We start from the raw sequence: 24,764 nt of genomic DNA, 5'->3' as shown, positions 1-24,764 counted from the left end.
AATAGCAACTCTAATTACACAAAGAATTCTAAAGAGCATAAATAACAGGTTCTTTAATAATGATTCTTCCCTAGAACTGAAGCCAGTTTAGCCTCACGCAGAGAGCAGAAAAGAGAGCAGTATCGCCAAGTGAAAGCACATGTTCAGAAAGAGGATGGTAGAGTGCAAGCATTTGGCTGGAGTCTACCTCAGAAGTACAAACAGGTATTATGCTTATGTTTTCAAATGCAGTGGTAACAACTCCATGTTTTGTGACATTCGAACAGCGTGTTTGTTCACACAAACACACAGCTTGTGTTTGAGTGATTTCAGTATTTTTTTGTTGAACTTTTGCAGTTAAAAGAGTCTTTCTAAGTAAAACCACAATGCAAAACTCTTAATTGTGTTTAACAAAGTCTGATCAACTGATTCCAAAGACTGTAAACCTCTATTAAAGGGGAAAGCTTTTCTGTTGGTTTTTTTTTTTGCCTAGGTGGCAAATGGTGGCCAGGGTGACAATAAGATGAAGAACTTGCCTGTACCTGTTTACCTGAGACCTTTAGATGAGAAGGATACCTCTATGAAGGTAGATATTTACAGTGATGATATAAAGAACTGGACAACCTACAGCTTGAATATTTCTATTTTAGACCCAATTATTTTCTTTTTGAAATAAAGTTGTTTCTTTTTAAAGCATAGGTGAATCAATATTTAAGCTTCAGTAGAAATGTACATGACTTTAATCTTAATGAATTCCTTAAAATGGACTGTAGATATATAATAATTTTGTTAAATATGCTAAGTTATATCAGTGGGTGTCTCTTTTTTTAGTTTAACATTTAAGTGAAGTATTTACTTTTCTTTCAAGCTGTGGTGTGCTGTAGGGGTAAACCTATCAGGAGGGAAAACACGAGATGGCGGGTCTGTGGTTGGTGCTAGCGTATTCTACAATGATGTGACTGGTATGGACGCAGATGGCAACAAGCAGCAAACAGGATCTCAAAGTAGCTTAGATAGACTAGACCAAGAGCTCAAGGTAAGATCACAGTAAGGCATGTTGAATAGTTTATATAGTTAAACATCTTTACTATATATCTGTAGATTAATAACATATTTTGTAATCAGACTTATTGGTAATTAATAGTTTTTTTCTCGGATAGTCATCAACCCAAGATATTTAGGTTACTGAATCCATCTACAAAAATACTGTGATTCTTTCCTGTGTGCCGTCTTCTTGGCAAATCTGAGGAGCAAATCAATTTTACATCAAAATGATGCACTATTTATACCAATGCTGCCTGCTTTAAAAAAACATTTGTGACAGAATTACTCATGTTCTGACTGCCATAAAAAGTTGTGGGGTTTTTTTAGGTCTGTGCCATTGTTTAAAAATGTGTTAGTCTTCATGTTTGCATGACGAAGTAGTGAATGGAATTCATATTAAGGGCACAGAAACAAAGGCTTAATTTTAAAGTGCTTTGGGAAATCACATTAATCTGTGGCGATACTGAGTATGGTAGCTGGCACGTAAATAGTATTCTTATGTAGCTTTATACTTGTCTAACTGTATAATTGTGCAGTATAATTATTTTCTATAGTTTCCTACACAAGTATGAAGTATGAGGGGTTTTTATATTCCAAATACATAGAGGACAAGTAAATACATGTAACTTTACAGTGGCATTAAAGATATTTAACTTATCACATATTTATGTATATTTCTGTAGCTGATAATGTAAGAACATTCAAGATCAAAGGCAATAGTTCTATTCTAGTCCACCGTCCTGTTGTTGTTCACTTCTGTTCTGCCTTTATTCTCCCTCAGGACCAGCAGAAGGAGCTGAAACATCAGGAAGAATTATCCAGTCTAGTCTGGATCTGCACTAGCACACATTCTGCTACAAAAGTTATCATTATTGATGCTAATCAGCCAGGAAATATTCTGGACAGTTTCATTGTTTGCAATTCTCATGTGCTTTGTATTGCTAGTGTACCAGGTAAAGACTTGCGATGTTTTAGCTCCTGCTTTTTTAACTGTGTCTTACTCAGATTTTCTTATGCAATGAAAAACCAAAGATTTGTTAATTAGTGTGATAAAATGTTACTGTAACACAGCAATAAAAAGTGTTTAGTTGGAGGGAAAACTACTGGATTTCTACTCTACTGTTCCACTCTTCAGTTGGCTCTTGACCTAAATTAACTCAAAGGTAAAGACGTCAGTAACCAGGAACAAGTATTTTGTCTGCTGTATTATAAATTGTGCAATAGTGACAATGTCTTATGGAACTGTGAACATCACAAAAGAAAAATGTTGGCTTTTTAGACCTCTTCAACCTCTTGAAGATAAATAGCAAGTCTTGGAGCTTCCTGTAGAGGGAATCCTTGTTACATTGAGAGTGTATGTGAAGAGTGTACTGAGGGAAGTTTAATGGGAGGATATTATGATTCTGGAGAAGAACTAATTGTGCTTTTGGATTTCTTGTTTCTTGGCTTACACTTATAGAAGTCTGTAGCATTAGTTCCAGTGAAGTAGTTTTGTTTAATAGGCTCAGAAGAAATCTCTTTCCAGTGAAGTTTGAGGTTTTGCTCCATTGAAACTATGTATAACTTGTAAAATCAAACCAGCATAAAGTATAGTAACATACGATAAAAATTTCAAGAAACCAAGAATAAAATATAAGACTTGAAGTATTAAGTCTTAAGTATTTGAGGGGGTTGTATGAGAGAAAGGTACTTGTTCTTCCAGAACAAAGGATCTACTGCAGTTAATTCTTCATAAAGATGTAGATAGGTATCCCTGCATATATGCACTGTTATGAAATCTAATTTTAATGGAAAATTTATTTGAAATAGAAATAAACTATTGGAAAAAATCTGCAGGTTGCAATATAGCTTATGACATTCAGATGTGCAGCATGTGTAGATACTGCTTTTGCTTTTTGAGCTTTGTGACAGCATCTTTAATGTCTGCTGATCATGTTAAATAAGCTTGTAGATAGGTATCTGCATGTTAAATCCCGGTTGCTGGAGAGTTCATTCAGTTTGAAAGCTTAGTTTGTTATTAAATAGAAAAGTGACTCCCCTTTATGCCCACAAGAAACATGTGAGTTTAATCTCCTCTTTCAGGGGCAAGGGAAACAGACTATCCTGCAGGAGAAGAAGGGTCTCAAGAAGCAGATCCCAGTCAAGTGGACAAGTCGTCTCTGTGTGGAAGTATGACTAGCAACAGCTCTGCAGAAACCGATAGCTTGCTAGGAGGAATAACAGTGGTTGGCTGTACTGCAGAGGGTGTCACAGGAGCACCTGTAGCTCATGATGCAAATGGTGGCTCACCAATGACGGATAAACAGTCAGGTATGAAAATCTTACGAGTATGCCAGGGATGGCGAAACACCATTAGGTCTAACTGAGAAATGAATGGTACAAGTATTTAATGTAATAGCTTGTCTGTAAGCGGTGATAACATAAAACAAGTACTCTGTGGGAAGTGACTTCTAAATCTGACATACTTGCACTGTATAATTGTAGCTGAAAACTTCGTGGAGGTGATATTAAATGGGTATAGACAATTGCTTCTTTCAGATACTTTTGAGAGAACTCTTCCTTGTGCATGGTCTAAAGAGAGCTTTTAAGTTATTTAGTATTTGAAATGCAGACCTTGCTGACAGATAACTAGAGAGAATGTGGATATATGTCTTAAATCTTGGAAAGTCTTAATAGAGATTTAAGTGAAGCTGTTTACTTTATAGGCATTCTTAATATTTTCTGTCATATACCCTTCAGAGCTGTATGGTGATATGATTGTTAATGGATATGTGGTTATTGGACTTGAACATAATTTATTTTCTTATGGCATATAATACTGCTGCCACAGTTGTGGTTTTTAATTGGATTTCACTGCTATTCTAGGTAATCACTTAAAGGGCAATCTGCGCCATCAGTCACTGCGTTGATACTTAAAGTGCATTTGACACTTACTGATACCCAAACTTGAGCAGGTTGCACTCTTTCTGATCTGATTTTTTTTTTAGATGAGATATAAAAATCTGGATTGTGACTGTCTGGTTATTACAGCTATTCACTTAAGTTTTAAGTATCAAGTTCTGGCTGTTTTAAGCAATTGAGAATTCTCTTGGAGTTGTTAAGTTTTTCAAATTTTTTGTTCCATAGATATTGCAAATGAAAGTAATTCAGTGGATGAGAACATTCCAACAGCAGAGGAGGCAACAGAAGCAACAGAAGTCAATGCAGGGACAGGAGAAGACACAGCTGATACTGCACAAACTGGAGTCTACACAGAGCATGTCTTTACAGATCCTCTGGGAGTGCAGAATACAACAGAGGCATCTCCAGTGTACCAGCCTAGGTACATAGTCCTCATACCTCTTAAAATGTATTTAAAAAGAAAAACATAATGTTTGCAGGAACACAACATGGGGACGAAACAACTACTTTTTTTTTCTTGTTAAGTATGTTGAGGTTTATATAAGTAGTCTTGGTACAAGACGCTCTACGCTTCGCTTGCATGAAAGGGGCACCTATGTACAAAGAGTCTTTTGTCTGTGAGCTCATATCCCTTGAGTACCGACACCTCCAGAATGGAGTAGTGGGTGTCTACCAGTTTGTAACTAAGTCCTCTCACAGACTTAATGTGAATGGCACTGATCTAGAGACGCCTGTTTAAATTCTCTGTTCTGATGTCAAAATAAATAAGAATTACACTCCTCTCTTCCAATCAACTGGTTGTTCAAATGCATGTTTCTTTCTTCAGAATAGTCAATCTGTGAGTAGTTACAGGAGTGGAGAAGCAGCTTGAAAGTAATCAGTATTTCAAATCTTCAGGAATCTTCACTCTCCACATACAGGCGCAAAAGTATCATGCAGCTTTTTTTATAAGTGTTTCTCTTAACAGGTGCCTCTGACATTGCAACGCTCTTCTGCCATTCCCCAGAGATACCAGCAATACTGATATATCAGGCTTGAATGGAACCTAAATTTCCTTGTATAAGTAAATGGCCACTTGAAGAAATTCATTGTTATTGAGGTTTTCATCTGTAGCATTGTACTTTCATGCACAGTTACTGTTTTTTTGAAATTCCTTATGTGCTTCTAAAGCCAGTGTAGAAACTAGCAGCAATGAAGTAAATACCTAGGTTATAATCTGAGTAATCTGTGCACTTTATTCAATGTATTTTACCTGGGGTTTTGGTTTGGTTTTTTTTAGTACTGAGTCAGAGTTATATAAAGATGTTGCAGTTTTGCCAAATGAGCAAGATCTAGTGAGAGAAGAAGCACAGAAAATGAGTAGCCTTTTGCCGACAATGTGGCTTGGAGCACAGAATGGATGGTAAGAAAATACTAATCTCATTACGTTTAGTGGGAAAAATTATTTTAAACTTGCTTCTTGTGCCTACAGGCCTGATAACTGTCTCAAGTCAAGATTAAGTGCAAGAAGACCTCAAGGGAGCCTAAACTTTGTACACTTTGCTACAGTTAGGCATTATAGAAGTCAAAAAGTATTGTAGGTGATTAACAAGCTCTTTTTGGTAGCTAACACTTTTATCTGCAGAAAAGTTTTGGTTGTTTTTTGTAGTCAAAGAAATTGTTATGGTCTGATAATGCCATAACTTTCAGTATTTTATTATGCTAGAAAATATATTGCCCTTTTTACTGCAAATGTATCTGCAAAGGAGTTGGTAAAGTTTTAGGCCTCTCAAAAAACATTCTGCCTACTCATGTAGTTCTTTCTTTCAGTCTATACATAGTTTTCGGTGGAAGATGAAAACTTATTTTCCCTTTGATTGTGGATTTCAATTATAGGGGTTTTGCTTGAGTTTTTTCCTGTCTGGAAGACCTTTCCTAGTGCTTTTAATCCCTCCTGATTTGTCTTTGCAGCCTGTATGTTCATTCGTCAGTGGCCCAGTGGAGGAAATGTGTTCATGCCATTAAACTTAAAGATTCTATTCTCAGTATTGTGTAAGTCCTGAAAGAATGTCATGTAAATCATAATGAACTTTTGTTAAAATACTTGCAAAGTAGTTTTATATTTCCTCCTCAGATATTGGGAATGTCAGTTGCCATAAATGCATGCATATTCTTTGAGGGGCCGTGGAAAACATTTGGGGAGTAAGGAAAATAAGAGGAATCTTGTATCTGTTGGAAATACTGTAGCTCAAATGATGAGCTGTAGCTGTATACTTGGTATTCTTGGTAGTTGTATACTCAAAACAGTTCTAGGTTGCTATTCTCGATGCTTTCTTCAGGCATTGTAGCTAGATATATTTTAAGCTTTCCGAACTGGATTTTGATGCCTTGTTACTGTCCCTTGAGCTATATTGTAGAAATCAAAACACTAGGGCTAATGTGAATATAAAAAGTATGCTGAAATATAAAAAGTATGCTGAAATATAAAATGTTTATACCTTACTTTAAACTTGCAGTTTGAGAAAAGCAGTCTAACGGTGTATATTCTTGTGCCTCCTTTTTTTCCCCAGACATGTAAAAGGAATAGTATTAGTTGCACTAGCTGATGGAACACTAGCAATATTTCACCGAGGAGTTGGTAAGCATTCTGTTAGATCTTGAAACCAGTGAAGTAACAGTATTTAGGAAAGAAACGTGCCAGTTATTTATAACGTTTTGAAAATGTATTCCCCAATGGCCTTTTTACAGGTTGTCTTGAGAAATCTTTCTAGTATTTCAGTTGCAGTTTCAAGTACCATTTTTGCACTGTCCTGGTGCATTCCTGGAATTTTTTCTTACTCTGAGAGGAGAATGGGATATATCTGAGCTAAATAGCAAAAAGCCAGGTGATAGTCTGCTTTGATGATCATCTCTTGCTTTTTCATCATGCTCAATAGTCATGTCTTCTGTTTTGTTATTAGTGTTAATAATTGTCTGTGGCCAAGTCCTTCAATGAGAATTCTGTAAGCATCCCTTCAGAATTTCTGCCCAAACCACTCCTGGATGAGCTCCATTCTTCAGCCTCCAGAATAAGGACCTGGAGGGGAAGGTCTTACTATGAGTAACTGGAACTTACCTGTTGGCTTGTTTCCACAGACTCCCTATTCATTTCTTCTTTTCCTTGTGGAATTTAAATCTCGGTGCTCAGCATTTAGAAGAATTAAAGAGATTGCACAGCACTAATGCAAATATTGGGAAAGATGCATCTGGGATGAAGTTATGTTTTTAGTGTTCTCTTTTTTTTTTTAAACTCAAACTCTAGTGACTTACGATCCTTAAGGATCTCAAGTAAATGTCAATGATGATCTGTGTCTTAGCTCAGTCTACAGAAGACTTTTACTTGGTGTTGAATGACCAAAGTTAGTATGCTTTTAGTAGATTTCAGGTGCCTTTCTTAAGATCTTGCAGCATATTTAAAAAAGCCTTGATGTACTGGCCAGCATTTCTATGTTCAGTCAAGCAGCAAGTGCCTAGTGCTGTGTGGGTAGTCGCTTGTTGTAATGTAGACTGATGCATATCCAAGTAAAACATTTAGCACTAGGTAACTTGCTGTTTTTAAAAATCTTTTGATGTGTTTTGAACATGAGTCACTGTACAACCTTATTATATTAAAAACAAAGTAGCGTTTGGGATGTTGGTAGTTAGTATAACTAGTTGCTGGTTTTCTTTAATGAGAAGCATAGCCATAAATTTATATTGACTTATCCGGATTATTACAGTGCTTTTAAAAAATTAGACTGTTAAGATATTTGCCTGTACTTTTAAATGATTTTTAAACTCATAGGAACCTATGTTTTGTTTTGTTTTTTCTTTTCCTTCTGTTTTTAAAGATGGTCAGTGGGATTTGACGAACTATCACCTCTTAGACCTGGGCCGGCCGCATCATTCAATAAGATGCATGACAGTGGTACATGACAAAGTCTGGTGTGGCTACAGGAACAAAATCTATGTTGTTCAACCAAAGGCCATGAAAATAGAGGCAAGTTAAACTGGTGTTTAAAATAATTCAATGTTAAGTTTTAATGCCATCTCATGTTACAACTCAAACTCCAGAGAACAGTTATTTGTTCATCAGTACAGAAACAAGCAACCAAACAAATTTATCTTGGGAAATACTATTACATTTTCTTAAGATGTTTTCATTGTTTTGGAAGATTTTAAGACATGATGAGACAGTTCTTACTTACTGAAACCAATTTTTGGGGGGTTTAGTTCTCTACTTCTAGCTGGCCAGGAACTGGAAAGTGTCTTTGTGCAGAGCTTGTAAGGCTAGCTCCCAGTTTATTCTCTATGTGCATGCCTCGTTATGTTCTCCACCCACCTGTAACCTTCTCTATAATCTCTCTTTGCATGCTTTAGAAGTTTCTAAGTGTTAATCTTGAATGTACTCTCCCTCCGGTTATAGAATAGTTTGTTTATAAGGTGTGTAAGCTGGTGTTTCTGCGGCGTTGTATGTGTACCTGACATCTCAAGTACAGAAAGGTTTCTGAAAGCCATTAGCAGTATTAATACTTCAGCTTCTCCGAATTGGCCTGAGACATGGGCCAGACCTGTTGAGGGTGACTGCTCAGCTCTTCTGAAAATACCAAGCACCCAAGTAATAATCTATTTCTGTGAAGACGACTATATATATGGGAAAACTGAAATGAAGGAATTCATACAACAGTGAAATTAATTGTTTTGCGGGTGGACAGTGTCTTTTTGCACGAGTGGGTTTGTATGCGAGAGCAAGGCTTGACAGAACTAGGAAGAAAAACACTTTTTGGGCGTATGTATCTTGTGCTGTGACAGGAGGACCTCATACCAAAAAGGCTCTAGGTTAGATGGAGACAGAAGCCAGAGCGGGTTGGGATATGATATGTAAATGAAGACACAGTCGGAAATTATAGCTTTGAGATCACAATTCAGGGAAGGGAATCAGCATTTTTACTATTACTTTACCAGCATCATATGGTAATTGTAACTAAGCTAAACACTGTATCTGCTAGTGATCTTGCAAATCAGAGGGTCGTAGATGACTTAAGAAAATTGCCAGTATTGACAGTGTAAGAGTAACAGAGAAGTCTTTCTTACTCTTTCCTTTGTTTCATCTACTAATTTAAAATCCAATGTTTCGTAGAAGTCATTTGATGCACACCCAAGAAGAGAAAGCCAAGTGAGACAGCTGGCATGGGTGGGTGATGGGGTATGGGTGTCTATTCGTTTAGACTCCACCCTGCGTCTCTATCATGCGCACACGTATCAGCATCTACAAGATGTGGACATTGAACCTTATGTAAGCAAAATGCTAGGTAAGTTGATAAGAAAAACTGTTGTATTCTTACACCTCTTGCTGCCTGGAGCTTTCTTTTCCTGTTATAGATCAGGCAATTCTCACTGCAAACTAGGGGGAAGGGTGGGTGGAAGGCTGGTCGAATCCTGTTTGTGAAAACTTGAATCTGGAAGTAGAAGCCCAAGTCAGTCTGTAAAGCATGATGAGGATGGTGGGTCTTCTGATGCAGTCTGTTGATCCTACCTGATGTCTAAGGTGTCCCTAAAAACTCAGAACTAATGAGGAAAATGGTGGTTGGGTTTGGCAGGCATCAATAGAGACACTAAAATCTTTCTCTTTTTTACTCTACTGATGCCTTTTTTTCTAAATCTAAGAGTGGGAAGAATCCATTACTCGTCTGGAAAAATTGCCTCTCTTTCAAGAAAATGCAAATGCAAAATAGCAAATTTTTATTGCTATTGAAGCTAATAAGCTTTCTGATTTTTTTATTAACGTTTATATAAGAGCAGTTTGACCCCCTATGTAACACAACAAATACAGGTAATTGGGCCATGGGAAATCCTTCACAAGTAATTACTGTGCCATTGCGCTTAGCTGGTCAGCCGCCTTCTGCTCCCCTCATAGTGCTAATGGATGAGAAATTAATTTTAATGGATGAGAAACCATTATCTTACATCTGTAAACTCACCTTTTTTTTTTTTTCTCCCCTCATTTGAAAAGCTGCCCTGGTGCTGTAAGCCCCAAAAGATTTTATTGTGCAGCATTATGGAGCCCGTTACACCTTTTGTGCTTTCTCACAGTTAATGTTAGTCTCTTTCTGTATAGGTTCACGACTTAATTAACAGTCTTCTAGCCTTTTAGGTTATCTTTACAACTTAAATGTACTCTTCTACCTTGTTTCTGTTTGAAGTGGGAGGGAATTACTTGTCTGCGTGGTTTGGGAGTTGGAGTTAAGATTCTCTGTTGTGGAACTAAAATTATTCTTGCTCATAATTTTTGATGAAAAGCATCTTTTGTTTTTAGGTACTGGTAAACTGGGATTCTCATTTGTGAGAATCACAGCTCTTATGGTGTCTTGTAATCGTTTATGGGTAGGAACAGGAAATGGTGTCATCATCTCCATTCCATTAACAGAAAGTAAGTAAAATATAAATGAATAGCACTGTGCAATATGCTGTAGACACAAAAAGAGAGTATTAAACTCCATTCAGATGCTTGCTAATGGATAGAAAGCTTTGCTGCCAGGTCTGAATCTTTCAGGTTTGTAACAGATTGGGCCTGTGTGATGTTTAGCACCTAATCTGTGTACATGGTTACAATTACTCTGAGCAAAAAAGCACATCTCCAAAATCTCCTATACTTCAATTTGAGCAGAGTTGCTGTGGCTTGAATGAAAGAGACACTTTGAAGCCTTAGAGGTGTTATGAGCATTAGCAGCATTTATAGAAGTTTATTGCTTGTAAGAGATGGCTTTAGTTTTCTAATTAATGTTATTTTTGATTGCCATATGATCACCAAAGTAGACTTTTGTTTGATTTGAGCAAGTTGGTATTGTTGCTAATACAATTTGATTGGCTTTAGTTCTTGAGAATTCATCACAAAGCTGGTATAAAAGGACTGGAACAGCGGTAGTACTGACTGCTTTAAAGGACATGTTCAAAGCTATAGGAGTTGTAAACATGTTCTACAAATAGGGCACTGACTTCTAGGTAAAATTCCAATAATGCAAATCCAGCTATCTGCTTAATAACAGACCCCAAACTGTTGTCATAGGCTGAAACTACTTGGGAGTGGGAGGGGAAGCATTCAGACGTGGGCAGTTGAACCTCGGGAGAAGGGAACAGTCCAGTTCAAGGGCAAAACAAATCTTAAATAGGTAAAGCTGGGGAAGAATCTGTGTGTAAACTGATTGCATTTAAAACAACAACAAAAAAACCCCAACACTTGTGCCTGAGACTAATGTTAAAACACACGGACAGAAGTTTCAGAAAAGAACATACAGAACTTTGATAGTCCTAACTGTGATGTTATATAGAAAGTAGTACAGTCTGACAGGTGAAATTTTAGGGTAATTTAATAGTAAAAACTCTTCATATGTTGTATCTGCTTTGTTGAACAGCACATACATGCATTGTTTCTCATACTGTTCCATTACATTGTCCATCCATTCAGTAAATGTCTCTTTTTGCATTGCATGAATGTACTAAGGAAGGACAGACTTCCTATCATGAATTTGACATAGTTTAAATCATGCTTTCAAAAATTATAGCTCTTAATTTGCGTCAAGCTTAATTTAATGTTTCCAGAGGAGTTTGTTTTAAAACAGTAGTGAACATGAAAAAATCCCTATTAAAGCTGTTCAGTTTAATTTCAGTTTTGTTAGTTGTTCATGAATCAGAATAACCGTTTGTGGGTAGCCTGATAGTGGGTTTGGGAACCCTTGTTACAAATATTCATGGTTTTCAAAAACAGTCGCATCCTTGCATAAGCAATTGCATCTCTCGATTCCCTGGGTCTCAATAGCAGGGCATCTTCCAGATCTGCAGCTGATGTTTCGAAAGGACACTTGAAAACATGAGTTGTTGATATTATTTTGGTAGCCTCCTACCAAGGAAAGAGAGAAAGGGGAAACGTTGCTAATCAATAATAAACTTTATAGTGATAAAGCACGTGAAAGTGGCAGTGCTTTCGTTGTCCATTTTGTACTGAAACTTTTAGAACAAGATGCTGTTCTTTGTGACTTTATTGAACCTTCTGTAACTAGACATTTACTGTTTTTAGGAGCTAAAATTTTAAGCTCTACCTTATCAAAAACCAAAATACGAGTGGTGGGTTCTCATTAATCCTTCTCCTCTACTGTCATACCTATCCATTTCCCCTTTCCTCCTTTCTCACTTTAGCTGTAATCCTCCACCAGGGACGTTTACTGGGGCTGAGGGGTAAGTGCAGATCCTGAACAAAAATCTATTTTCAGGCTTCTAATAGCCACTTCGAGGCTGTTTCCCACTCCTTATAGATTTACCCTTTGTATGTTCCTCAATGTTTTTCCACTTGCAGTTACTGCATTGCAGCAGTTTTGTTTGCTAAATGGCCACCAATCTGCTCAGCAGTTTAGTATATCATCCTGTGTTGCAGCTGAACTTTCATACAGACTTTGTTTTTCTTCCAGCCAATGTGATACCATATCTTATAACTTTGTCATTAATCCACATCATTTACTGTCTTGTTACAAATCACTGTTTCTTTCACTCCTTTGATAGTCTTTGGAATGGAGATGGCTTGTATGTCTAGCATGAGTACTTCTCTGTTTTAATGGATTTTAAAACTTCTCAGTAAAAACTAGATGTAGAATTATAATAGGGTAGCTCCTTTGTGCCCACAGGTGGCTATTTTTAGAGAATTTTTGCTGGCAAGGGGATACCCTATGATTAGTTGGAATGAAACTGTCTTTAATTTTTTAAGTACGTTGAATTTGCTCATACTGAAACACATTAGAGGTACTTATTTTTCTATGAAAGATACAGTCCTTCCACAAATTATTTTTTTCCAAAAGTAGGATATTAAAATCTGGTGTTTATGCTAGACTAATAAGAATCCTGCTCCATTTTCTGATGTACTTAAAATAACGAAGCATGCAATCTTTTTTCTTTCCAGCTCTGTCTTGAATTGGCATTGCTGCCCTCCTGTTTCATTTTTATCTAAGTTGGCTTTAGCTTTTAGATGGTACCGTAAGGTTTCTTAACAAATAACCATTTCTGTAATTTGTATTTTCAAGTAGAAAACACTTCTCTTCTTTTACAGCTAATAAAGCAGCAGCAGGCTCCGGAAACCGTCCGGGGAGTGTCATACGTGTATATGGTGATGAAAACAGCGACAAAGTGACTCCGGGAACATTCATACCATATTGTTCAATGGCACATGCACAGCTTTGCTTCCATGGGCACCGTGATGCTGTTAAATTCTTTGTCGCAGTACCTGGTGAGGTTTTATTACTGTTCTTCAAATGAAGTTTCTTTTTCGCCCTCATTTGCTTGGTTAAACATAGTCTTTAGGTTAAGATAGCAAGTGTATGAAATTGTACATTCAGAAACAATTTATTATATTTTATTTACAAGGCTTATCTGATTCCTAAGCACATTATTGTTTAATGGGAGGAAAAGGGTTTGGTCACAAAGAAAGAAGTGCTTTGCTGCCATCTGGGGAAAAAGGTACTGCGGTAAGTGAGTACTCGCCTATTAAGAAGGCAGTCAACTGCTAATTGATGTAAGGTCCAATTTAAGAGCCTGACATCCTGCAGGAAGGATGAGCTAGTAAGGGAGAAGCCCCCAAAGGAAAGAATCTCAGCTGAAAAAGCTGAGAGTTTCCTAGAAGCTGCAGTGCTTGTTGAATAACCTCTCAGTGCTTGTATGCACCTCGTGTGCTGGAAGTAAATGACAGAAGTTTGCTTAATGGGCTGACATGCGCTGAATCGTTTCAGTTGTGTGTCTGAAAGTCTTTAAGTCTGTTTCAATGTCATTCTCTAGATCTGCATGCCTGTGCTGTGAAATCTGTCAAGAGGCATTTAATTCTCTGATTTCCATTGAACTGACCTGAACAGATTCCTCATCTCTTTAGAGAGATGAAATCGGAGCAAAGCTAGCTTTCTGTCCCTCGCTGAAGAGATACTAGAATCCAAAGTTAAGTGTATCATTAGGCATTAAGTATGTCATCCAGTGACCAAATACAGGTGGTATTACTCTGTGAGATGTGCCATAAAAATGTATTCTGTTTTTAATCCAGGTCAGGTTGTTTGCCCACAGAGTAGTGGTGGAACAGAGCTAACGGCTGATAAACCGGCCCAAGAATCCTTCAACCAGAGTCCCTTAAAATCGATGTTGGTGATAAGTGGTGGAGAAGGATACATTGACTTCAGAATGGGTAAGAAAACTGAGCTTAAAATCAGTTGTAACCTCTTCATACTGAAAGGTCATTAACCATATAAAACTTCCGTTGTGATTGCAGAGTGCATTTGTGTGGTCAGTCGGTATATAGTCTTTACTCAGCAAGTGCAAGGATAGAAGTATCTTTATTCTCCCCTTCACACACACCTTCAGTTTCTCCTCCCAGTAAACCATGACCTCTGAGATGACTGTGTAATAATGTTTTTTTGAAACTCTGCTTTGGAGTCATGTACCACCTTACTGCTTATGCTTTCAGTCTTACTTTGACAGGTTAGTCTTCTATCTCAAACTGCTAGAAAACATGTCCTTAGTTACTTAATATGCAGACTGACTATAAAAAAAGTCATGTATTACTTGAAGAACACTCAAACAAAAATGAGTAAATTTTAGAGTGAAAAGGGAAAAAGTAATTCACTGTTATCTTTGCGTGCCCTTCTTATTTTGATCACTGCTTTTCTTGGATAGCACTTTTGCATGATCTAGCCCACAAAAGATTTCTTGTGTAAACACTTTTTTTTAATTGAAGCTTTTGGGGAACTATAACAAGATGAGAGTGGTTGTGGTTCTATGCTTAGAATCTGCAGCTGGAGACCTTGACAAAAAGTGCATAAAAAAGTCACAACTCCTAGACCTGGTTTTGACCTTTTACCTAAATCTGTCTATAGTGTTTTTCAAAAAACAAACAAACAACAAAAAAAACCCCACAAAAACCACTACAAAGAAAAACCCATGAAGGCCAGCCCAAATTCTGTCATCCCACTAGTCAATGCAAAACAAGTTCCTGCTGGTAACCCCAGTGGCATTACGCGGGAGGCAGGGCTTGAGGCAATTCTGTGCCACGCTGTGGTGAGTATTTAAAAACTCTGCACTTACTCCAAGCGAGCTGGTATAGCCACATACCAAATGCGCGTTTTGCTGTCCTTGTGGCATGATGCAGAGCCATGAACTTGTCAGCACTGTAGCTGCATTAGCTCAGCTATTACCACATGAGTGCAGCAAACTAGCTCAAGAGCGAGTTCAGGCCATTCTATGTTTAGATTCCTCAGACCTCCAGAGTAGTCTAACCAGAAAACCAGCCAAACTGTGGCTTGAAACCTTCCTGAAGTTGTAGGTCAGTTCCCGTTTCATCTGGTTAAGCTGACGTTCCTCTGTACCACAAGACTGCCTCTGTATTGATGTTTATTACTGTCTACGTGCAGTTTTGTTTAATGGTTAGTCTGACACCTTTGATCAAGTCAGCTCATGTCATCAAGAGTTTAGAGGCAGTTACAAAACTGCTCTTCTCTTTTGACAAGCATTAATGGAGAATAAGCTTAAGGCTGTCTTGTGCCAGCGTGTGTGGAGTTGTGACAAGCTAGGATAACTAGAACAAGAGGAAAGAAGGGGAAAGGTTCATTGTAGACACGAACGTTGCATTGTTTTACTTGTGCTCAATTACTGCTCTTATTTCCAGAGCACTTTATATGGTTTATGTGTTTATGCTAGCACACTTTTTCATAGCATAACCATCTCCACTTCTGCCGGGGAGGAACTGCAAGTTTGCAGATTAGATGTTTGTTTCTCTGCCTCAAAGAGTCATAAGTAATGAAATGTGTAGGATATGGATACTTACAAAACTACAGTTAATTTTGGGGGCTAGAACTGAAGAATATGACCATCAGAATACTAGGCTGTGAAATAATTATGCAACAGACTTTCAGGTTGTAATGTATATATTCACAATCTTGAATATGCTTTTATACGAGCATATGGGAACTACTGTCTTTCATAGCGTTTTTCTTGTAAACCTAGACGTCACTGGTCTTGCTGCATTTGGTGTGAATACTGTTTTTTATTGTCTGCCTGAATCAAAGCTGTTGTTTTTCAGGTGATGAAGGTGGAGAATCTGAACTCCTTGGAGAAGCTCTACAACTTGAACCTTCTGTAGCCAAAGCTGAGAGGAGTCACTTGATAGTGTGGCAAGTAATGTGTGGCAGTGAGTGAGCCTGTAGGATGCAGCTGGAGACCTTAAAAAAGAAAAAAAAAAAGGAGAAAAAAAAAAGCTTCTGCATGTTTTTTTTATTTTGTGAAACCTGTTTCACTACATGATGTTGAAGCATTTCTTTGCTGTTTAACTTTATATTGCAAATCTGTCATACCTTTAACTATACAGGAATTAGCTTGTGCTGTTTTACTGCACCCGTGTTACATGGAAGAGTATAATGAAATCGGATCTTTCTCAAAACTGGTGTGCACACCACAGTAAGCAACTGAGACATTAGTTTTACTGTACCACAGCAATCTAATGTAGTTCACTTCTTTGGTAGTCTCACTTGAGTTTGGCTTTATTACAACTGAGCTTCATTTCACTGTATAATGCATTGAGTAAAACAGCAAAGTTATTCCCAGAGTATTAAAAAATTGACAAATTATAAGATGGATTATTAAGACTCATCCAAATATTCAGTGAGGGCTAAAGCAAACTGTAAATTTCAGCTTTTGTTTCCAAACCTGGAAAATCTTGCTTACATAGTGTATACGGTTTAATTTGTTACGTTCATCAGAATTTCTGGGGGGAAGAGGGGATTGTATAGGAATTAAGATGACAATATTTAAATAAAATTACATGTTTTCACTATTGAACCTTAAAGTTTGAGAACTGCTGCCCTCAATAATAAGTAATTTTGAGCATAGCGTTTTCCCATTTCCCTGACATGGAACAACTTGGTTTCCAAAGGGTATTCTTAGGATGATTTAAATTTTGAAAATAACTGTAAAATTCTTGAACAGGGGATGTGTTTTGTTCTTTTCTTGTCTTAACTCTTTATGTCCTAAGCACTAGAATGATCTTCTCTGCCTAGCTGGTCAAACTCATGAGGCACTACATGTGTGAAGGTTAGAGACCTCGATTAGAGCATGAGAAAAGACTGAGAGTGTACAGGAAAAATGCATTCTACCCAAGTGAGATTGTAAAGGAACTTTAGTGCCAGATAATTAGGTACAAAATGTATTTTTTTTGTAGCTGCATACCCCAATTTAGTAAAAAAAAAAAAAAAAAAAAATAGCAACAATGTTAGCAGGTAACACTAAGATTGAGTAAATTAATGAAAGTCAGGAGACTAATACTAGGCTGACATTCTGTCTACTCACCATCTATTTTTTTAACCATAAGTGTGAGTTGAAGACTGTCTTCCTTTTACATTGAATTTCCTACATTAGTATCAGACCTAAGTTAAACGCTTCGTGATTTCTGTACTTCAGAATATTTTAAAACCCAGCTTTGTCCTTTCATTTAGTCTCTGGAAAGTAAAAGTTTTGAGGGGTTTGAATAAACATCCAGCACTTACCCCCAAAAGACTGGGACTGTTCTGTTCGGATTAGCAGAGCAATTTAGTAACTTGATTATGTGAGAGAACCGAACAGTTTCAGAGGAGTAAATATAGAAACACTTTTTTAAAACTGCCTAAACATTTTTATGCAATAGGAGCAGTTCTGGTCTATCAGGCAAACATGTGTTTATATATTTTCTTAATTTTTTAAATGAACACATTTAGCTGAGGTCTATTGTGTAAATATATATTTAGGCAGCTTTTTCAAATGCATATCATAGCTGATAAACCAGAAAAACTCCATTCAGGTCTATTGGTTAGATTTATATGTATAAATACTTTTTAAGCGACATATTTTGTACACAGCTGTTCCTCTCGTAAATATGTATTTAGGACATGAACTATGTAGTAAAAATCCTTATTAAAGATGTCTGATATCTTGGTAGTATTTTTCTCTTCAGAATGCTAAAATTGATGAGAGCATGTTGTTCGTAATTTGCTTTCTAAATTCATCTTTAACGTCACTCTTAAAGTACTTTGGCTTAAATATAAAGTCTTGGAGCTTTTTAAAAATTATACAAATACAGAAAGTAAACTGACTAAACATTCTTAGAAAGACCTATTTAAAGCTTACATAGTCATGTATGCTGAACCTGAAGCACATCTGAATTAACTTACGAAATTGGATGTCTAAGAAAAATGCTGTCTAAACTTTTACTGTTGTGCAGAATCTTCACTGTGAGTGGTGCAGTTTCATTGCTTCTCCTGCCATTTTCTTAAATTTATTGGTTTTTCTCTTTGGAAAACACAGTTTCCAAAGCTTTTACTCACTGCTTGATTGTCACATTCTCATGTTCTCAGAAAAAAAGCGCACAATTCTGTTCCTTCGTTCTTGTATAGCATTTTATTTGTAATCAGTGATGAGCCGTTTTCTCTGAACGGCTTTACTGCTATCAAATAGAGCAGTTCAATCTGGCAAGTGTGTACCTGGTCTTTTGCCAAATGTATCTGGTCCACCGTGCCGTTTTAGTCACCTCAGTGGGCCAGCTCTTGCAAATTTTTCAGAGAATGATTGTTTCTGTCCAAAAGTGGAAGGGTTTTAAAGAAAACAGTAGGTTAACTATGTACCACTGTGGGTGTAGATAAAAGGCATGTGCACTTCTCTGTATTTCTCATTTTAAAACTTTATCCCCTGTCCTAAGGTACAGTAGATTAAATGGGTCCCTATTGTCATCACAGTGCACTGGGATTTATAAACTCTACTTAAGGTCGCTTTGAATGGTGAATAAAGCACGTAAAACCCCAGGCGTTGAGATGACAATACACTCCTACAAATCCGTCTCAAGAATGTGTTTATGCATACACTCATGTGATTAAAGCATCATATAAATAGGAGCTAATCTCTTGATAGCTACAGCTTGTTAATAGTTTGGAAACATTTCGAGCACAAAATATGCAGCACATTACTTGCCTGGGTAAGGGTGTTTGCATGGTAAAGGTGAAATGCGTTGTATAAGCTGCTGCGTTGTCCATTTCTTGTAAAGGTCTTCCTGCGTTGGATCAGATAGAGCTGGCAGAGCGTAGACACTTTATCATAGGCTGCCTTAGTAACAAACAAATGTTAAATCTGTTTTATTATACTAACTGTTCTAAAGAACGTGTGTCTTTTAAAATGCTGTGTAACTGCATATTTATTTCCATGTGAGTATTATAAAAGTTACCAAAGGATTAAACCTGACTTAGCACTCTTGTAAGTGACCCTGTTGAGACAGGGTCTTGTGAAGGCCCTGCTCTGTAAAACAAGACACGGTAAACTCAAATACAGTTCTCTAAGGAAATTAAATGTTTTTTCTAACAGGGTTATGCCATATTGTAACAACCTATGTTGCACCTCAGAGCATTTTTCTATAAACTAAATGTCTCTCCCGCCCTCTAACAAGATTAAGTTTCCTTTATTAATTTTGTTGATGCACATTTCTCAATCTTTTAAACATATATTTTAAACATTTTATGGTCTGTAATTTTTGAAAGTTTTGTCTGTTGGACACTTTACGCTGAATTTTACTTGCCTCTGTAATCCGAGATGGATACTACAGCGTTAAACTTGCTGTCTGTTAAAACTTGAGGCTTCTTTTCTGTGAGCAGAAAAGCTCATATAGCAGTGTAGTTATTTCAGTATTTATTTCTATTATTGAATCCATGGGGTTCAGAATGTAACTTTGTACATGAAATATATATAAATATGTATATGAAACATGCATCGGATTGGTGTGTTCTTTGTAGTCTCATGTTAAGTTCAAAGGTGTTTGATGCTACCAGAAGGCAAAATAATTGGGTATTTTACACTAGCAGCCAAATACTGCCATCATAAACGCAGGTAGTAATACATTTGAGTCAGCCCACAGCTAATGTAATCCTGCTATCTCATCCTGGGCCTAAGCAAAAACTCTGAAGGAAAACTTTGTTCGCTGACTGGCTCCCAAATGATGCCATGCTGTCTTCACCTCTACGTGGCCCACAAACCCGCTGATTCACGAGATAGGAGTCTGGAGGAGATCCGCCTAACTGCAGCTCCGATGAAACAGGCATTGGCACTGGAATTTATTTTTCAAGTTTTCTTAACACCTTACCAAAGATTCATCTAAGCTGAAACGCACGTCGGTTACTTACCGCACAGCAAAGGAAATGGTGTAAGGCAGAAGAATGAGAACTCGGTGACGAGAGATTCATTTCTACTGCAGAAACAGAACACTCGGCTAGAGCCAGGTTTTAATTTTTTTCCTGGCTCATCTGCCACTCTCTAACCACATTCGTCCCAGCAATTTCTCTTGATTAGTATGTACCAAGTGGCCATGCCACTGAAAGTATTTGGTTAACCTTTGTTATAATGGATTGGGGTGCAATGAAAACGTTCTGTCCTCTGGTGTGCTAGGGGCATGATGCCGTCTAGTCCCTTGTCTCACCTGGGCGAATGTGCAAGCATATGTTACTCTTGCTTCTCTCCGGCGGTAGTGAAGGGCCTGCATAAAGTTTTTGCTTTTGAATACTTCTAGGATGCAAATGCTTCATATTTGCACGTGCAAACATAAGAATCATCCATGGTTCAGAAAACAGTGTCCTGTTACCAGTGTTGTACCAACTTGAAATTTTATCATCTTGGTGCTTTAAAAAAAAAAAAATATCTTTATGCTCATTTCCTGGAGTTTTCTCACAAGATTTTTGCCTCTCCGGAACAGATGTAATGACAAACTTCCCTCTCCTCAACAGTGTTTCTTCGCAGGATGCGTCCATTCACATGCACGTCACATCATTGCACTCTGCTAAGGCAGTGTGTGTACGTATTAAATGGGAAGAAGCATCATAAATCTTGACTCTGGAAATGTTTAAGCTCTTCTGGCAGCCCTGACAGCACCTCAGGTCTGTGGGTAAGTAATTGAATTTTTCAGATCCTGTATCAAAAGAGAAGTGCTAATAGGATAGTGAACTAGGTTAAGGTGTTACTAATTATATTTGGAGACTGAAGTTTTAAGCCATTGTAAGTATCCAGGCCCTTCTGCAATGAACATGGTGATAATAGAAAAAGCACTCACAGTTTCTGTAGCAGGCTTTAAAAACATTCTCTCAGTTGTATCAGTCTCCTACAAAAAGAGGTATTCAAATCAGAATACATAAAATGTTAATAAGCATCCAGGAAGTGAAAATGTCTCAGTGTGAATGCTCCTTATTGGAAAATACTTGTTTGCTGGAAATTAAACCTCAAACTTACTGAGAGACTGAGATGATAACTTCTCTCTTTATACAACGGAATAGCAAACCGAAATGAGGGATTCTTTTTGCCATCGCCTCCCTCTTTCTCATCCTGTAATCTATTTGAAAGCAGTTTGAGCAATACAGTCTGTAAATGTTATTTAGCATTGTGATGATCTCTGATGCACAAGCGCCCCGTAAGTCTACTGTAAAAGAAGCTTTGAGGAGGTCTTTTGGCCTTGGACCGTACCCCGATTCATGGCGTGGCATTCAGGACTTGTTGCAGTTTTGCATGGTTATAGTAAACTTCTCAAAAAGCTATTTTGAGATGACAAACCCAAGTATGAGACTTTGTTTTCCTGCTTGTCAAAACATTCTGTAAAGTGATGGTGAGAAGGGAGCTGATGAGAAGTGATGTGGATTGTTGCTTGTTATTATCTGCTTGCGACTGTAAATATGGATGGAAACCCCCGGGACGGGGTGCAGCCTGTGTTGTGTTTAGACACAAGATGGTGCTCTTACAATTCAAGGACAACGTGGAGACCAAGAGGGAAAACTCACGCTGGAGTATTCTCTTCTCCCTGCCTTTCTCTCAACATCCACGTTTCAGGTTTCCTCTAACAGCTCTTCAAGGTGAAGCTGTTGTGTCAGCAGTCAAAGGAAGGAAAGGAGAATCCGAGCATTTGATCATCAAAGCGTTCAGAAGATGGCTCTCCCCTGCCTTCACCTCTCTGCGGTGGTTAAGTCACGTTGTGGGGATTTGTCTGCCTCCGGTACGGCCCCAGCCAAGAGGCCAGGCTGGAGGTGGCTGCTCCGCAGCTGGGACGTCTTCAGCCCATTGCATCTGATGCTTAGAAAAAGGAAAGGAAAAGGGTTTACTTCTTTAAAAAAGATCATTCTGGGGAGCCCCTGTGCCCCAGCCAGCGGGAAGGAGCCGGGCAGGGTGGGTGCTGCCTGCAGCATGTGCTGGGGCTGAGCAGCTGCTTTGCAGCATCCCCCTGCCTGCTGCTTCTCCAGCTTCAGGGAAGTCCTGCTCCAGTTTGCAGGTGGGACATTAACGACCCCCTTAATTCATACCCTGCCTGGAGAGCAGCCATTTAAAAGCTGCACACAAGCAGCAGGTCTGGCTGCAATGGTGAGGGGGCTGGTGCTTCTCACATCTGGTCAAGGACCTTCCCCTTCTCTCCTCCACCCCACAGGCCAAGGGCTTTGGGACATGCAGGTGGCTTCTGCAGCGAAAGGGAGGGTTGCTGCCATCACCCACTGCTGCTGCCACCTCTGCACAAAATGTCACTGTGCCCAGGGGCTCCTGCTTTGTAGGCTGTCTCGGGTCTGGAGCTTAAATGAGGAAAAAAAGGAAAAAACCAAACAAAAAAACCCCATGTTGGAAACCTTTCCAGACCTCACATCTGCTTTTCACTTCCACCTTTCAGCCTGCAGGGCCGAGATGGGGAGCACTGCGTCCTGGGACCCTGCCCTGGCTCTGCGCTGGCAGGGATGGAGCTGCCACCAGCTGGGTCCCACATCTGGACCAGCACGGTGGCAGTGGCAGCACTTCGTTATGGTGTCATTGTTATGCTATCTCAGGGCCTGGTTTGCAGACACGGTTCTTAGGGTCTCCCTTTAAAATAAAATTAGGTTGATGCTTGCTTTGAGTTTAAGGAAAAGAAAAAGCTGATAGGTGCTGCACTGGGTCAGACCACGCATCCTGGTGTCCTGTCTGATGGTGGCTGAAAGCAACCTCCTGGAGGAGAGAGCAAGAACGGGCAGACCCGTAGGTCACCCTGCAGCCTGCTACGCCTTCAGGCTTGAAGACTCAGCTTCTTCTTCGTGGAAACAACTGGGTTGATGGAAAATGGTGCAGCTGTCTGCATCCCAGCAGGAATAAAAAGCAGGAAAACAGAGAGCTTGTTGGTTTGCGAAGGCGGATGGAATACCTCTGGATGCTCCTCTAGATGTGGTAAATACTGAGAATGAGATAAAGCTTTACATTTCTTCCACCACTTAAATTTCTTGTGCCACTGCACAGGTGCTCCTGGTAGATGCTGTTGCAGGGATGTGGGTGCCATGTGCAGCTCTGTCCCTGCTCCCCTGGGACACTTGGTTTCTGCTCCCCAGGATGGCAGACACATCTGCGGAGATGAGAAGCATGTGGATCAGGTGTGAAGAGTTTCAGTCTTTCAGGCCAGACCTGGCAGTGGTTTGGGGTGGGTAATTGCACTGGGAAATGGTGTTAGAAGCTGATGGGGGAGGCTGAATCCAGGAGAGAAAAGATGCTGAGGACTTTTTTGGCTGCTAATTGATGTGTTCAATGAGAGAACAGCAGGATGTGTGCGTGGGCAGGGAAAACTGAATTCTTGTCAAAATTGCCCAAAAGGTAATGAAAATCCCTGAGATAGAGAGGTGAATTGCGCGGCATCCACAAAACCATTAGAGTCTGGTTGACTCACTTGCAAATAAACACTGTGTGGGTGCTCACTAGCAAAAAAAGCTCTTCTGCCCTTTGCAGATGTGCCTGTATCTCATTCCTCCTGGGAAGGAAGGATGCTGTAGCCGGGGTCCCTGTGCCCAGCCAGACCTCGGAGGTGCAGGGGGAGGAGGATCAGCCCCCCGCAGCAGCGCTGCAAACCAGAGCGCCAGACACGAGGTACCCATCCTTGGCTTGCTGCAGGGGGCTGTTGTTTTCCCCGTGTGGGAAGAGAAAATCAGACAGGACATCTCAAGAGGGGGAGGTGGCACCAGGAACATCCCTGGCAATGTCTGACTAGCAGTACCATCGCTATAAAACACCAGGACAGAGTAAAGACTTTGAAACAGGGGTGAGGAAACAGTTTTGGGTGACGACGTGCTGTCAAACTGACCTGCCATCAGCTCGACACAGCAAGTCAGATGACCGGCCTTTGCAAGTGTTTTTAAGAGTCATTTCTCAGCCAAATCTTTGAACTTGTCAGGGTGCTTGGAAGGTCATTTCACCATAGCAACCCATGTCTGCAATAAAGCCCAAAACATCAACTTTGGGACAAAGCCATGGTTGAACTGCTGCAGTGAACTGTGAACGGAGAGGTGGGCATGTAGCGTGTGCTCGGGTGCTCGAGGTGGAGCTTGTACCATGATCCCTTCAGGGTTGGTCCTCTGGGGAAAAGTTAAGGCTCTTCAGACCCTTCCAGTCTGGGCTCTGCTACGGTCCCGGTTTGTAAGAAGCTCAGGACTCCGATGGTCAAAAGCTATTTGGCATCAGGAAGGCGAAATGCCTGCAACTGGCCCGTTCTCGTGAAAAGGAGTAGTTGTGACTGCTGTGGGGCTTATCGGAGAGGCCGGAGCCATCCGAGCTCCTCTCGTGTGGCGGCAGCAGAGAGGGCAGGAAAGGTGGTTCGTTACCATACCGGGTCCCCAGAGGAGATCAGGGCAGCCGGCCTCGCCCTGGACGTGCCCTCGCTAGTCATCTGGGAATCGTACAAATGGGTCAGAAACACTGCAAAAGGAAGCACGGAGGAAACTTTTTGGAGGGATGAAGGATTTTAACAAGGCTCTGCCTGAGCCGGCAGCAGTGTTTCA

General features: G+C 39.3%; 1 protein-coding gene across 4 annotated transcripts in view; it reads left to right on the top strand.

Annotated features, from left to right (window-relative positions):
- The window catches only part of SPAG9 (sperm associated antigen 9), a 66,170-nt gene extending 46,450 nt beyond the window's left edge, over positions 1-19,720 (top strand). For 2 of the 4 annotated variants that reach the window (XM_076353755.1, XM_076353758.1), the window contains 16 exons: positions 75-204; positions 473-565; positions 848-1,015; positions 1,805-1,976; positions 3,106-3,333; positions 4,150-4,345; positions 5,204-5,326; positions 5,875-5,955; positions 6,474-6,541; positions 7,773-7,921; positions 9,062-9,233; positions 10,238-10,351; positions 12,115-12,153; positions 13,016-13,192; positions 13,994-14,131; positions 16,022-19,720. In XM_076353755.1, coding sequence (XP_076209870.1) covers positions 75-204; positions 473-565; positions 848-1,015; positions 1,805-1,976; positions 3,106-3,333; positions 4,150-4,345; positions 5,204-5,326; positions 5,875-5,955; positions 6,474-6,541; positions 7,773-7,921; positions 9,062-9,233; positions 10,238-10,351; positions 12,115-12,153; positions 13,016-13,192; positions 13,994-14,131; positions 16,022-16,137 — 2,164 coding nt within the window. In that variant the 3' untranslated portion in view covers positions 16,138-19,720. The remainder of the gene's footprint in view (positions 1-74; positions 205-472; positions 566-847; positions 1,016-1,804; positions 1,977-3,105; positions 3,334-4,149; positions 4,346-5,203; positions 5,327-5,874; positions 5,956-6,473; positions 6,542-7,772; positions 7,922-9,061; positions 9,234-10,237; positions 10,352-12,114; positions 12,154-13,015; positions 13,193-13,993; positions 14,132-16,021) is intronic. The other 2 variants (XM_076353757.1, XM_076353759.1) reach the window with 1 other exon arrangement.
- Positions 19,721-24,764: the final 5,044 nt, after the last annotated feature.

This window comes from Aptenodytes patagonicus, chromosome 16, assembly GCF_965638725.1.
Source record: "Aptenodytes patagonicus chromosome 16, bAptPat1.pri.cur, whole genome shotgun sequence".
Taxonomy (NCBI): Eukaryota; Metazoa; Chordata; class Aves; order Sphenisciformes; family Spheniscidae; genus Aptenodytes; species Aptenodytes patagonicus.
This window is presented reverse-complemented; position numbering and strand designations above follow the sequence as displayed.